The 14,014-nt window shown below is 41.1% G+C and overlaps 1 protein-coding gene across 1 annotated transcript in view; it reads right to left on the minus strand.

The window, feature by feature from the left end:
* Nucleotides 1-19: 19 nt before the first annotated feature.
* The window catches only part of LOC134648306 (uncharacterized), a 28,963-nt gene continuing 14,968 nt past the window's right edge, over nt 20-14,014 (minus strand). Inside the window, exons 13-32 of the mRNA XM_063502797.1 lie at nt 13,048-13,152; nt 11,977-12,057; nt 9,329-9,454; nt 8,830-8,904; nt 8,369-8,455; nt 7,914-8,054; nt 5,882-5,953; nt 5,172-5,415; nt 4,924-5,015; nt 4,658-4,882; nt 4,392-4,616; nt 4,126-4,350; nt 3,860-4,084; nt 3,113-3,178; nt 2,923-3,027; nt 2,664-2,763; nt 1,550-1,668; nt 1,012-1,145; nt 496-633; nt 20-383 (exon numbers count right to left, since the gene is read on the minus strand). Coding sequence (XP_063358867.1) covers nt 26-383; nt 496-633; nt 1,012-1,145; nt 1,550-1,668; nt 2,664-2,763; nt 2,923-3,027; nt 3,113-3,178; nt 3,860-4,084; nt 4,126-4,350; nt 4,392-4,616; nt 4,658-4,882; nt 4,924-5,015; nt 5,172-5,415; nt 5,882-5,953; nt 7,914-8,054; nt 8,369-8,455; nt 8,830-8,904; nt 9,329-9,454; nt 11,977-12,057; nt 13,048-13,152 — 2,943 coding nt within the window. The 3' untranslated portion in view covers nt 20-25. The remainder of the gene's footprint in view (nt 384-495; nt 634-1,011; nt 1,146-1,549; nt 1,669-2,663; nt 2,764-2,922; nt 3,028-3,112; nt 3,179-3,859; nt 4,085-4,125; nt 4,351-4,391; nt 4,617-4,657; nt 4,883-4,923; nt 5,016-5,171; nt 5,416-5,881; nt 5,954-7,913; nt 8,055-8,368; nt 8,456-8,829; nt 8,905-9,328; nt 9,455-11,976; nt 12,058-13,047; nt 13,153-14,014) is intronic.

The following is a 14,014-nucleotide window of genomic DNA, read 5'->3' on the forward strand; positions in this document are numbered from 1 at the left end:
ACTAGAACTTATAAAAATATCAAAATCATCTTACAAGGTCATTGCAAGACTGCTGCCTCTTCTTTCTTATCGGCGGCACGGGAGCCCGTGAACAGCTTGCCATCTCGCTTCCACTCTCCTGTTGCCTATTCGACACGCACTTGGAACAACTTGCTGTCTCGTCCCGCGCTACACAGCCCGCTAGGGAGCCGCTAGGCGCGTTTATCTCGCTCCTACACATAGGCCTGAGTCCGCGGCGATACGTCCCGCTTTCACATTGTGATACGCTGCTACTTGGTTCTGTGTCGCTCTGGCTCGTGAGATTGTTGTTTTGTCGCGTTCGAACACAACGTTCCAATTCCCGAATTCGAAATTTCTGCATTTTAATTTTGTCTTGTTGTTCTCTGAAATTAACCACGCAAAAATTGGGATAATATAAAATTTCTGCCGATTTATCAACTAGTTTTCATTTGAATCGTTTTCTAGGTTTTCGGACATCGATTTTACGGTAGGTACCTGGTCTGTTGTTTCTTCTCCCTCATCCACTGCCGGATGCCGGCAGTCACGCGCCGCGACTCTTCACATAGCCTCGCTCCTCTAGCGTGTGCTTCCTCTAGACACGCTTGTAGTTCTAACGTTGAGCGCTCCCGCTCTCTGTAAACACACAAAAAAACAATTTTTATACCACGACACCAACCAGTGCCCGACCGCATTAAAACCATGAAAATTATCGCGAAAAAAAAATCTGCTTGTCATTTTGACTGTTATTCACTTATGGCAAGAACCGATGTGGCAGGGTCGCCATGTAAGGTGGATGTTTGTGTTGAATGATAACAAGTGTGCAGTGTACATGTATATTTATTACGACCAAAAACCCTCCTAATTCAATGAAGCCAAGGCTCTTCGAGTTTTCACTGTTGATGGTCGTGATTTCATCGGTAGCATCGCAATTAGCTTCTATATTACCTATCTCTAACGTTCAGGATATAGATAAAATGAAATCCACCAGTATATTAATAATGAGTGAGTGACCTGCGCCCGGCCTCCAGGTCCCCGCAGCGCCGCGCGGACAGCTTCAGCCGCCGCTCCAGCTCCGAGATCCTGGCCTGACTCTCCAGCAGTAACTCCGACCGCGACTGACCTACTTCCGATAATTTCTTCAATCCCTGAAAATAAAAACGAGATTTTAATGATTTTCAGAGGGGACTTTTTCCGATTCAACACAAACTGCAAGTTTACTATTTTCTCGATAAAACACATACCCTAAAACCTCCCAACTATAGTCCAAAGCTCCAGTCCAAAACGAACGTAAAAAAATACAGTTATATATTTTTTCGTTCAGGTATTTTTTGTAGTTCTAAGGGTCTAAGGCAAGGTATGTTTATAATATAAATGGAAGAAAAAACTCGGAGTAAACCAAAAGGAACATTGGTATTGATAGGTGCTTAATTTCCTTTTGCACTTGCTGTGGACTATGGTTGGGAGGTTTTACGGTAACCACTTTAATGCTCAATATTTAAATAAGATCGTTATATGGTATAGTATCTATATTTCTACAATCGCGGCGTACCTCTTGGACAAGTTTCTCAGAGTGCTCTAGGTTTTGTTGGAGGCCCCTGATGGTAACGTCCTTCGCGGCGCTCGTCGTCTGTGCCTCCACCAGCTCTGCTGTCTTATCATCCAGCAATACTGCAGTCAACAACAATATTATCGTTTTATAATACACTCAACAATACATTACATACTTTTAAAATAAAATAAAAATTGGTTGTCGTTTACTAAATAGGTACGTTAATTACACAAACGGGTCTACCGCGATATAATTTCATTGTTTTTACCTTTAATTCCGACGTTTCAGCTGAGTTGCACCAGCTGTGGTCACGGAAAGACTGACGTTCCAACAAATGTCAACGGAGATATTAATAAAACACCACTAAACTACCCGAAATTAGTTAATAAAAATGTTCGGGGTAGACAAAGAAATTGCAGCTACCCGTCAAAGTTTAATGTTTATTGTCCACGGCACGACACGCAACACTCACAGTATCCGCACACTGGTCCGAAGATATATCCGCTGGTTTCAACATTTGAATCACTGGTCCCCAAGTAGACGATAATTTGTACCCGTCCTCTCGATTGAAATAGCGGCTGTTAAAAATCGCCATGTAAACAAATCCGCAATAGCTGAGCACTTGCTGACAACAGGAATGAATCACTAGATTGAGCTACATAAACCCAAAGTCCTCTCCAACGAGCGACACTATTATCCGCAGATCGTGAGAGAGGCGATTGAAATTAAAATACATCCTAAAAAATTCAATCGAGAGGACGGGTGCAAATTATCGTCTACTTGGGGACCAGTGATTCAAACGTTGAAACCAGCGGATATATCTTCGGACCAGTGTGCGGATACTGTGAGTGTTGCGTGTCGTGCCGTGGACAATAAACATTAAACTTTGACGGGTAGCTGCAATTTCTTTGTCTACCCCGAACATTTCTATTAACTAATTTCGGGTAGTTTAGTGGTGTTTTATTAATATCTCCGTTGACATTAGTTGGGACGTCAGTCTTTCCGTGACCACGTCGTCACGACGAAACGTCGGAATTAAAGGTAAAAATAATGAAATTATATCGCGGTAGACCCGTTTGTGTAATTAAATATAGGTACGTTAGATTCTAATTACCTCGTGCCTGTTGTAACTGCCTCTTGAGGGTCTCGCAAGCTTCGCCTCGTTCTTTACAAGTATTTTCCACCTCGGCCAACTTCTTCACCGCTTCCTCAGTCTGTATCGATGAATCGTAATAAATTGTCTTATTCAACTTATGAAACTTAGTCAAATAAGGTAATTTATATAAAAAACATAGATATGAATTGATTATCCAGAAGTTGTATGTAAAGTACAAAACATTTTGAATGCAATATTGTTAAAACCTGCATCTTACCTCTTGTTCCTTTTCTTTTATTTGTTCTTCACGCCGTTGACTCAGTATATGCCGCAAGGACTCCTCCAGCTCTTTATTTCTTTGCCTAACTTGCTCTAGCTCAGCCTAAAATAGCAATCGAAAATTATTAAATCACAACATCAAAAGTGTCTATTGACAATAAAGTTATTATATTCACAATGTTACCTACCTCTAAAGTTATGTTTCTTTCTTTCAACGACGAGTTTTCTTCCTGTAGACCGCACGTACAATCAGTCTGTAAACAACAAAGTATAAGGTAGGTATTGCATAATATAACATTTTCATTTCATTCAGCATTCTAGATTTTCGCTTCGTATGATTTTGTGTTTTTATCATCGATTTAAGATCGCAGATGCTAAAATTACAGTTAGTTTGGCCAGTTTATTATTCAATCAGCCCAATCGAACTCTGAGTTTTGAACAAAACAAGATAGATTGGCCAAAAAAAGCGCTGGTGGCCTAGCGATAAGAGCGTGCGACTTGCAATCCGGAGGTCGCGGGTTCAAACCCCGGCTCGTACCAATGAGTTTTTCGAAACTTATGGACGAAATATCATTTGATATTTACCAGTCGCTTTTCGGTGAAGGAAAACATCGTAAGGAAACCGGGCTAATCCCAATAAGGCCTAGTTTACCCTCTGATTTGGAAGGTCAGATGGCAGTCGCTTTCGTAAAAACTAGTGCCTACGCCAATTCCTGGGATTAGTTGCCAAGCGGACCCCAGGCTCCCATGAGCCATGGCTAAAATGCCGGGACAACGAGAGGAAGAAGAAGAAGATAGATTGACCATTAGAACTGTATTATAGTATCAGGGATATAGAAACACAGTTTATAATTGTTCTAATAAGAAGTCGGGCCTCGGCAGGCACAATTTGACCAATCAAAAAACACACACAGCACACAGACACACGAACATACAGTAAGCATGTGTTGCAGCTGCCGCAGCTGGTCCAGGATGTCTGCGAGCTCCTCCCCGACACCCGGGCTCTCCGACCCTCGCCCCACATGCCCTACAATAACACACACACAGCACACAGACACACGAACATACAGTAAGCATGTGTTGCAGCTGCCGCAGCTGGTCCAGGATGTCTGCGAGCTCCTCCCCGACATCTGGGCTCTCCGACCCTCGCCCCACATGCCCTACAATAACACACACACAGCACACAGACACACGAACATACAGTAAGCATGTGTTGCAGCTGCCGCAGCTGGTCCAGGATGTCTGCGAGCTCCTCCCCGACACCTGGGCTCTCCGACCCTCGCCCCACATGCCCTACAATAACACACACACAGCACACAGACACACGAACATACAGTAAGCATGTGTTGCAGCTGCCGCAGCTGGTCCAGGATGTCTGCGAGCTCCTCCCCGACATCTGGGCTCTCCGACCCTCGCCCCACATGCCCTACAATAACACACACACAGCACACAGACACACGAACATACAGTAAGCATGTGTTGCAGCTGCCGCAGCTGGTCCAGGATGTCTGCGAGCTCCTCCCCGACACCTGGGCTCTCCGACCCTCGCCCCACATGCCCTACAATAACACACACACAGCACACAGACACACGAACATACAGTAAGCATGTGTTGCAGCTGCCGCAGCTGGTCCAGGATGTCTGCGAGCTCCTCCCCGACACCTGGGCTCTCCGACCCTCGCCCCACATGCCCTACAATAACACACACACAGCACACAGACACACGAACATACAGTAAGCATGTGTTGCAGCTGCCGCAGCTGGTCCAGGATGTCTGCGAGCTCCTCCCCGACACCTGGGCTCTCCGACCCTCGCCCCACATGCCCTACAATAACACACACACAGCACACAGACACACGAACATACAGTAAGCATGTGTTGCAGCTGCCGCAGCTGGTCCAGGATGTCTGCGAGCTCCTCCCCGACACCTGGGCTCTCCGACCCTCGCCCCACATGCCCTACAATAACACACACACAGCACACAGACACACGAACATACAGTAAGCATGTGTTGCAGCTGCCGCAGCTGGTCCAGGATGTCTGCGAGCTCCTCCCCGACATCTGGGCTCTCCGACCCTCGCCCCACATGCCCTACAATAACACACACACAGCACACAGACACACGAACATACAGTAAGCATGTGTTGCAGCTGCCGCAGCTGGTCCAGGATGTCTGCGAGCTCCTCCCCGACACCTGGGCTCTCCGACCCTCGCCCCACATGCCCTACAATAACACACACACAGCACACAGACACACGAACATACAGTAAGCATGTGTTGCAGCTGCCGCAGCTGGTCCAGGATGTCTGCGAGCTCCTCCCCGACACCTGGGCTCTCCGACCCTCGCCCCACATGCCCTACAATAACACACACACAGCACACAGACACACGAACATACAGTAAGCATGTGTTGCAGCTGCCGCAGCTGGTCCAGGATGTCTGCGAGCTCCTCCCCGACATCTGGGCTCTCCGACCCTCGCTCCCACATGCCCTACAATAAAACAACTTACAAAAAAATCGCTTTATTTTGACACACATGCACGTATATAAATTGTTCTACATAAAGGGCATCGAGCGTCTACAGTTTCGGCGAACAGCAATTTCTAATTAACATGCATATTTTTGCCTACCTCGAAAGACCTATTAAGCATTCATATAACACAAGCCTTATTTTATTGAGCTTACGCGGGACTTAGTCAAACTGTGTAATTATGTACTTTAAAAGGACTCAAGATTGAAAAAGGCGAGTGGAACATAAATGTAAAATTTTTCAAGATCATGTCCCCTTTTTTAGGTCGCTTGGTCGTACGAGGCTATAAGCAGTAGGTACGACATTACAAGGTTAATACAATTTTTTTGATACAAAAATATATAGAAAAGAATGAACAAATATGTTGTAATTGTAGTGTTAGTAGGTATGACACCGTTAGATGCTAGAAGTGTGCAGCAGTAGGTACCGAGTCGTTGTTGGAGCTGTTCAGGAAGCTGGAGATCTCTGACTTGAGGCTCTCCACCTCCAGCACCACGTCCTGAAAACATAACAATACGTATACAGAAAAAAATACAATTATTTTGACTTAACAATATACTGATATAAATATGCAAAGGTTCGTTAGATTTAACTTTTTTTATAATAATTATTAGGTATGACTCATGGTCTAATAAAACATGGTCTTCTCTTCCCAGAGTGTCACTTGCCTACGTCACAATAACATTGCCACTTTATTTCAACATAACATGTTACATGGGTACATTATATCTATGGTTAATAAGTTAAAATATTTCTTTATAATTTTATAATTTTCATTTAGATGTATTTTATCTTAAATTTTACAATAACACGTCATTTTTAATTATTCGTTAGCAATATCTTCCGATTCACGAAAGAAATGTCAGACGTTCGGGTAATTCTGTTTACACTACTGGCAACACAGGATGCGCTGTCACATTTGACAATCCGCCATGTTGTCCCTGACCGTCATCCTTGTCGAACGCGTGTTAATTGTTATTTCCTTCTCGCTCAGTGTCAGCAGTCGCAGTGTTTTCCAAACTTTTCACGTCGTAAGCTTGGTAATTAATGTTTTGTTATGAAAATGGTTGGCTGTTCTATTCGGAACTGTAAGAGTAGGAGTGAAAAGGGCAGTATAGATTTGTTTTATTTTACTATGTTTCTACATGAATAACTTAAAATTAATGCCGTTAAAATAATTTTCACCGTTGGTTAAAATTCTCCCACATTTTAAAGTTTGAGAACCTGTAAACAGCATGATGACGTAGGCAAGTGACAGTTAGGTCATTCGCGAATCTCGGAAGAGAGTACCAGGCGGAGTATATTATTATACCATGGCATGACTAGAACATATGAGTATTTTTGCGGTTTTAAATTGTATCCTAATGACACGCGTTTTTGTCCGCCTGTCGCATTTTTTCAGATAAATCTCTTATTTCCTCTCTCCCAGATGAAGGTTATTTTTAGGGTTCCGTACCCAAAGGGTAAAAAAAGCGGCCAAGTGCGAGTCGGACTCGCCCATGAAGGGTTCCGTATTTAGGGGATTTTGACGTATTAAAAAAAACTACTTACTAGATTTCGTTCAAACCAATTTTCGGTGGAAGTTTGCATGGTAATGTACATCATATATTTTTTTTAGTTTTATCATTCTCTTATTTTAAAAGTTACAGGGGGGGGGGACACATTTTACCACTTTGGAAGTATCTCTCGCGCAAACTATTCAGTTTAGAAAAAAATGATATTAGAAACCTCAATATCATTTTTGGAGACCTATCCATAGATACCCCACACGTATGGGTTTGATGAAAAAAAAATTTTTGAGTTTCAGTTCTAAGTATGGGGAACCCCCAAAATTTATTGTTTTTTTTCTATGTTTGTATGAGAATCTTAATGCGGTTCACAGAACACATCTACTTACCAAGTTTCAACAGTATAGTTCTTATAGTTTCGGAAAAAAGTGGCTGTGTCATACGGACGGACAGACAGACGGACAGACAGACAGACATGACGAATCCATAAGGGTTCCGTTTTTTGCCATTTGGCTACGGAACCCTAAAAACGGGACTACTAAGACTTCGCTGTCCGTCCGTCCGTCCGTCTGTCACAAGGCTGTATCTCATGAACTGCGATAGCTAGACAGTTGAAATTTTCACAAATGATGTAGGTATGTATCTCTGTTGCCGTTATAACAACAAATACTAAAAATAAATTAGAATATTTAAGGGGGGCTCCCATACAACAAACACGATTTTCTCGCTCTATTTTTTTGTTGATGGTGCGGAACCCTCCGTGCGCGAGTCCGACTCGCACTTGGCCGGTTTTTTTTGTTTTAGTTTTAGTTTTAGCTGTTTAATAGAATCACCGCAGCTGCTTCCTAAATTTTAATTATATATTTAGCATTGTTGCTGTGCTAACCTAACCTAACCTTATAACTTTAATTTCAGACTTTCTATTTGTCCTATTTATTGGACTGCATTTACTTGGCATTGTTCGATGGACCTCTTCTGCGTGTTGATAATATTATGCAGCTTCGTGATTTTGTCCGTCTTGGCCTTCTCCATCAACCGGACGTCCAAATACGACTTCCTGAGCATGTCTATCAGCTCTTCTTGCTTGGCCGCCTATAAGAACAGGAAAAAATTGATCACACTTTCGTATGAGATAAGAGATTTGGTATTTTTAGATGAAAATATACATTTTTTTCTAATGCCTAGCGTTCGAGTTAATTTAATGTCATGATCTTTAAATAATACTATGTAGTTCAATGCAATGTAAGAGTGGTTTGGTCCCTTTGAACCCTGTGTGGGTTCATGTTTCACATACTTGTATGTTAGGTACTTTGTAGTTACTTATTATGTTGTACATGTATGCAATAAATAAATTATTATGATAATGATTATGACGATGGTGTAACTGTTATTGGGAATAGACTCACTTCGTAAAAACATTCGCGGTACAGGTCGGTGACGACCGCCAGGTTGTCTTCCAGGGTCTGCACCAGCCGCCTCTGCCCCTCCACACCCTACAACACCACTCGCACATCACAAACACCACGTATCACTTTTTAAACCGTTTTACTTTCATTATTCACTTTTGTGTTTTCATTTTATTTTTATATAATTTGTTGATATTTTACTCGCTAGTTTATTTTAAAAGAATTAGGTTTTTTCGTTCTTTTAATACTCAGGGCTTTGCTTAAGGCTATGGGTGTAATAACTGCAATATCCACCTGGATTCCAAAGTCCTTTAAAAAGGTTAAATAAAAAGAATACCTACTGAGTTTAAACTTTTAGTAAGTAAGCCCAGCCCTCGAAATTATAAAAACAAAACAAAAGCTAAGAGATCCAGGAAGATATTAGTTCGTGTTACCCAGGATGTAAGATAAAAATGTCTGACCTTAATTTCGGCGCCGATGCTTACATCGCTCTTGTCCGGCCGGCAGCTCTCTGCGACCTGCCGCAGCTGGCTCAACTAAACAACATGTTTGCTTAACATCGATACCCATTACCCAGTCACCAGAGAGAAAGAGCTATAGGTACCTAGTTAAATGCCTGTCTGCAAAAATTGAGTCTAATTTGTGTTTGGTGCTACAATTTTTTTTTTCAGACTTTGTCGCCCATATTACATTACAAAGAAATCAAAATTAAATATACCAACAATAGAAATCAATGAAAATGAAGAATAAAACGAATGAAAAATTACAAAACTAACCAGTCAAAGAATTTAATATCCGACCCATTTCGTACCTTGTCACAGGTCACAGTGACAATCAATATGAAAGTCGCTAGAGACCTCATACTATTGTCACTGCGACAAGGTAGGTACAAAATGGGTAGGAAATTAAATGGTTGAGTGTGCCTAAAGATCAAGTAGGTAGGTACTCATATAGGCAGACCTCCTGCGCCTTGTGGTCCAGCTCCCGGCGCAGCTGGCGCGCGCGCGCGGTCAGCTCGGCGATGCGGCCCTCCGCGACGCCCAGGCTGCAGCCCTGCACGCGAATCGTCTCCTCCTTGTTCTCCAACTACACATTACAATTATAGGTCATTGGACTCAGCCTAGGCTAAGTTTTCATGCCAAGTGCTCCGTCAAGAATGGCGCTTATGCATCGTCACTGACAAGTCAGTGCAAACTTGGTTTGGTCGGAGTCTAATTTATGAGGGGTTAATGGAAATGAAATCAGTTAATGGACCTATTTATAAAGTTTGTTCAGAGAGATTTAAGCCTTCCGATCGAATCCCTGACTATTTTGAAAAGGACAATAAATACTCGTTAAATTCTAATTTTGGCGCTAGCTATTTTATAAACAAGGTTTTAAATTTGAATAGGTCCCAAACAAAACGATTGGGTTTTAAGACAGATACGTAGAAATAAGCTTACCGTGGAATGGGGTTACTTTGAATCCTCGGTTTACTTTGATAAAAACTTTACTTCGTGTTCAAACTCGAATATTACGCTTTCTGAACGCACCCTGTGGATTGTTTTTTTAGGGTTCCGTACCCAAAGGGTAAAAACGGGACCCTATTACTAAGACTCCGCTGTCCGTCCGTCCGTCCGTCCATCTGTCACCAGGCTGTATCTCACGAACCGTGATAGCTAGACAGTTGAAATTTTCACAGATGATGTATTTCTGTTGCCGCTATAACAACAAATACTAAAAACAGAATAAAATAAAGATTTAATTGGGGCTCCCATACAACAAACGTGATTTTTGACCGAAGTTAAGCAACGTCGGGCGGGGTCAGTACTTGGATGGGTGACCGTTTTTTTGCTTGTTTTGCTCTATTTTTTGTTGATGGTGCGGAACCCTCTGTGCGCGAGTCCGACTCGCACTTGGCCGGTTTTTTTACGGTTGGCAAGATTGAACGTTAGTAACGTTACTGTCAGTTAGTGATTTGTGTCCGTGAGATCACAAGCATGTCGATCGATGGGAAAAAAATTAAAATTTGTGTACTTTTAATAGCCTGTATAACTTCTAATGTACAATGTTCTATATATATATAGCAAATACATAAATTTGATGTAATCCATTGAATCAGGCATGTATCGGCCTATAACATCGATTCTTGTTGCAAATCATAATCATGGCGGCCATTTTAGTATCTCGGTTTTTGAGGCATGGGGTGTCATTGATCGCCTATAAGGGTTTACTTTGACGACATATAGTTTTTTTTATTATTTAGATATCGAAGGTTTTTTTAACAGATTTTTGTATTATTGTTTTAGAATAATGCCTAAGCATATAGGAACTAAGCTGAAAAAGTTTTAAACCGGGCTGTGACAGAAGTGGTCGAAGGCAGGCCGTCGATACGCCAAGCATCCGTACATCATCGTATTGTTAATACATTTTGATAGGTTTATATTGTCCAATTATGCTCCTTACCTTAAATAAGTAAAATATGAGACTGTTTTGCAATAAACTTGATTTTTTCTAAGCTAACCATTTTTCTCTTTGTCAAAGTAACCCCAAAGGCAATAAAATCCTTATAAATCCTAAACCTGCGAACGGATTTTTTTGTAATGTTTTGAAGTTTTAGTCCCTATAGGGGTTACTATCGAATTCCGTCGAAAAAAAGGGGGGTATCAAAGTAACCCCAAATTAAGTTTAAAGTTGATCACTTACTTTAGATTTTTTTTTTCAAAGGACACATTAGTATTTAAAAAAAATATTATTGGTGAAATCGATAGAGGAGCAAAAACCGATATTGTCATTTTTTAAATTTATTTTTAGATTCCAAATTCGAGGAGATAAATAAATATTAATTTTGAAATAGATCAAAGTAACCCCATTCCACGGTACCTAATACAGACAAGCATAATTTTGGAGAACAGTAGATACCACCTCTTTAAGTTTTACTGTGTCTTTTTACCCGTGTAAAGCAATTTAACTACTTACTATGTATTAGTATTTTATTTAACCTTATAGTGCGTTAATGTTTTTGATTAAGACATATCGAAAATCTTTCTTTGGTGAGTTATACGGGGTTTAAAAGTTTAATGAACCGAGTTACACAAAAAACACAGTTTCTTGTCGGGATAAATTTTACAAATGACATCCGGCTGTCAAGAAGGAACTTGTTCCATTCGCAGCCCAAAATAGAAGTGTTTTTATGAGTTGTCAATATACCTAGTAGGTGACAATTTGGTAGGTATGTTTTTATGGAAGCATACTTAAGCTACTGTTCCTTCTAAAGTTTATAAACGAAACAAGTAAAACACTTGCAAAATACATGAGTTTTTGGCGTTTTAGTTTAAAATTACAGCTTGTGTGCATGGCAATGAGTGAAACTATATTAATCAGTCAACGATTTCTATATTTTGTTTTGTTTTAGGTGGATTAAGTAAATTGTAAACTAACAATCATCGGATCGTATGTACTATGGTACTATTTATGATAACGTTGCGCTACTCCTACCCTAGTTGTTCACGCAGCGGCCAAGTGTAAACGGTGTATTAAAGGCCCGCGACACTGGAGACCCGTTTATTTATTCGGCACTAAGTACCTATTATGTAACTACATACATTCACTGTACACATCATACTTACAATCTGTAGGGTGGCGATGAGCTTGTCGCGGTAGTAGCGCTCGCAGGCGCCCGCGCAGCTCGACCCGCCGCCGCCGCTGTCCTGCGGGCCAGCCGGGTTAACGGTCACTCCATGCTCACTCACAGACTACGTAAGTACACCTCGTCATCAATCGTTTATGTACAATCTAGTAAACCAATTATGTGTACCTACAGCCTACTACCTACTTGGGAAAGGTGTCCAATTTAGACGTGAAAGTTCAATCTCCTATACAAAATCTAAATTTCGCGCCACGTTTCTCACTAAAATATTGGTTTGCCAAAGAATATGCCACTAAATATTCTACAAATATGCATTTTCCGAAGCCTATACTTTCATTTGGTAATCGCAGTATTCTCGTTTCACTAGATTTATTTTAATTAAGCAAATACAATAAACAGCAATGAAAAGAGTAGGTACCTTGTAAAAAACAAGATTACCCTTTAATAATATAATAATAATAATTTATTTATTTCGGACAAACAAAAGTATCCATAGAGTGTTAGTAATACAAGCAAATATTTTAATCTAGTGTTAGTATTTTTACATTATATACATTTATGTTCGGCTAATTTATAATATAGATACCTACCTACACTACTACAGCATAGCAGGCACCTACACTACAAATTGCGCTACACCTTTGATCTGCTCGGTCCAATGCTTTAGCATCGGACAATCATACCTATCAGCAATTTCTCTTAGAATGCTGTTGGGACTACACCTCACACGACTTAGTAATGAGACTATATTTTTACGTAATATAGTCTGAAAACCATCCGTGCGAGCTGTCACAAACATGCCCGATGCAGAGCACCTGCGAGGCTGCGAGTTTTAAAACAAAACGTTTAGATTACTACAAAACTACGATACAAAATATTACTCAAATTTTATACTTAATTTTACAATGATAAATTATAAGAATTGGATTTTAAATATTTAATGTTGCTAGGAATTTATATCCACCATAAGAACTCGGCGTGAGTTAGTATCTCTGTTTAATTTTCAGTCAATTATTCCACAGAAATAGAATCCTTAATCGATGGCACTCACTTTAGTAAAGTCACTATTGTCTGAATCCACACACACCAGCCCATTGAACATCATCGTCATCATCACAACAATCAACATAAACACGCACACGTACTCATCACACGACTCAACACGTCACACACCACACACGCCGCGCCGTCCGCGAAACGCACTGCCGAGCCCACGACCACCTCCACTCAAAACAACACCAACTTTGCTTTAGAACCAAACTCAGCTTCACTTTCTAACCGTTAACATTTGAAAACTCTAGAGCGCAAGCGGAAATATTCTAAATACAAACGTAGCGCTCATCTTTAGAACTTCAATTTCAACCGTCTTTTGTTTCCAGCCAGTTCCAATTCGGTTTAATTTTGGAACGCCGCCGCGAGCGCATCCAACTGCAGCGCTAAGTTTGCGCGTATTTCTGTCGACCTGTAAATAGGCATTTGGTGGCGTAAGCGGGCCGGTTGCGGCCCGACTCGAGTAAAATCGTGACCTAATTGGCTATGGTTTGGCCAGGATACCTAGATTCGTTCTGGGAATCGGGTGAGTCACGTTTGATTACGTACGATTACGAACTAGCAAGCTGTGAATGTTCTAAAAGTAATATGGGATAGGGAGCTTAGGTAGACTGTCTGGTTTCAGATACAACTCAAGACATATAAACAAAGAAGAAGAAGAATATGACGTTACGTTTCCATCGTTATGCATTTATCCTAATAGGCAGGCGATAAAACAAAGCGCACTGGTCAACCCCCCTGGTGTTGCGGGTATCCCTGACGGTAATCGCTTACCATCAGGAGATTCGTCTGCTCGTTTTTACTCCTACTTATGTCATAAAAAACGAACACGATAAAAATGCCTCTTTCTGCCCTTTGTTTATAAAGGTTCCAGACAAAACGACAAAAACTGGTAGAACTTTTAAGTACCTGTTTGAAATTGGTACTTTAAGTACCTGTTGAATAATAAACTCGATACACAAACCCAT

Source organism: Cydia amplana, chromosome 5 (assembly GCF_948474715.1).
Source record: "Cydia amplana chromosome 5, ilCydAmpl1.1, whole genome shotgun sequence".
In the NCBI taxonomy this organism is placed as follows: Eukaryota; Metazoa; Arthropoda; class Insecta; order Lepidoptera; family Tortricidae; genus Cydia; species Cydia amplana.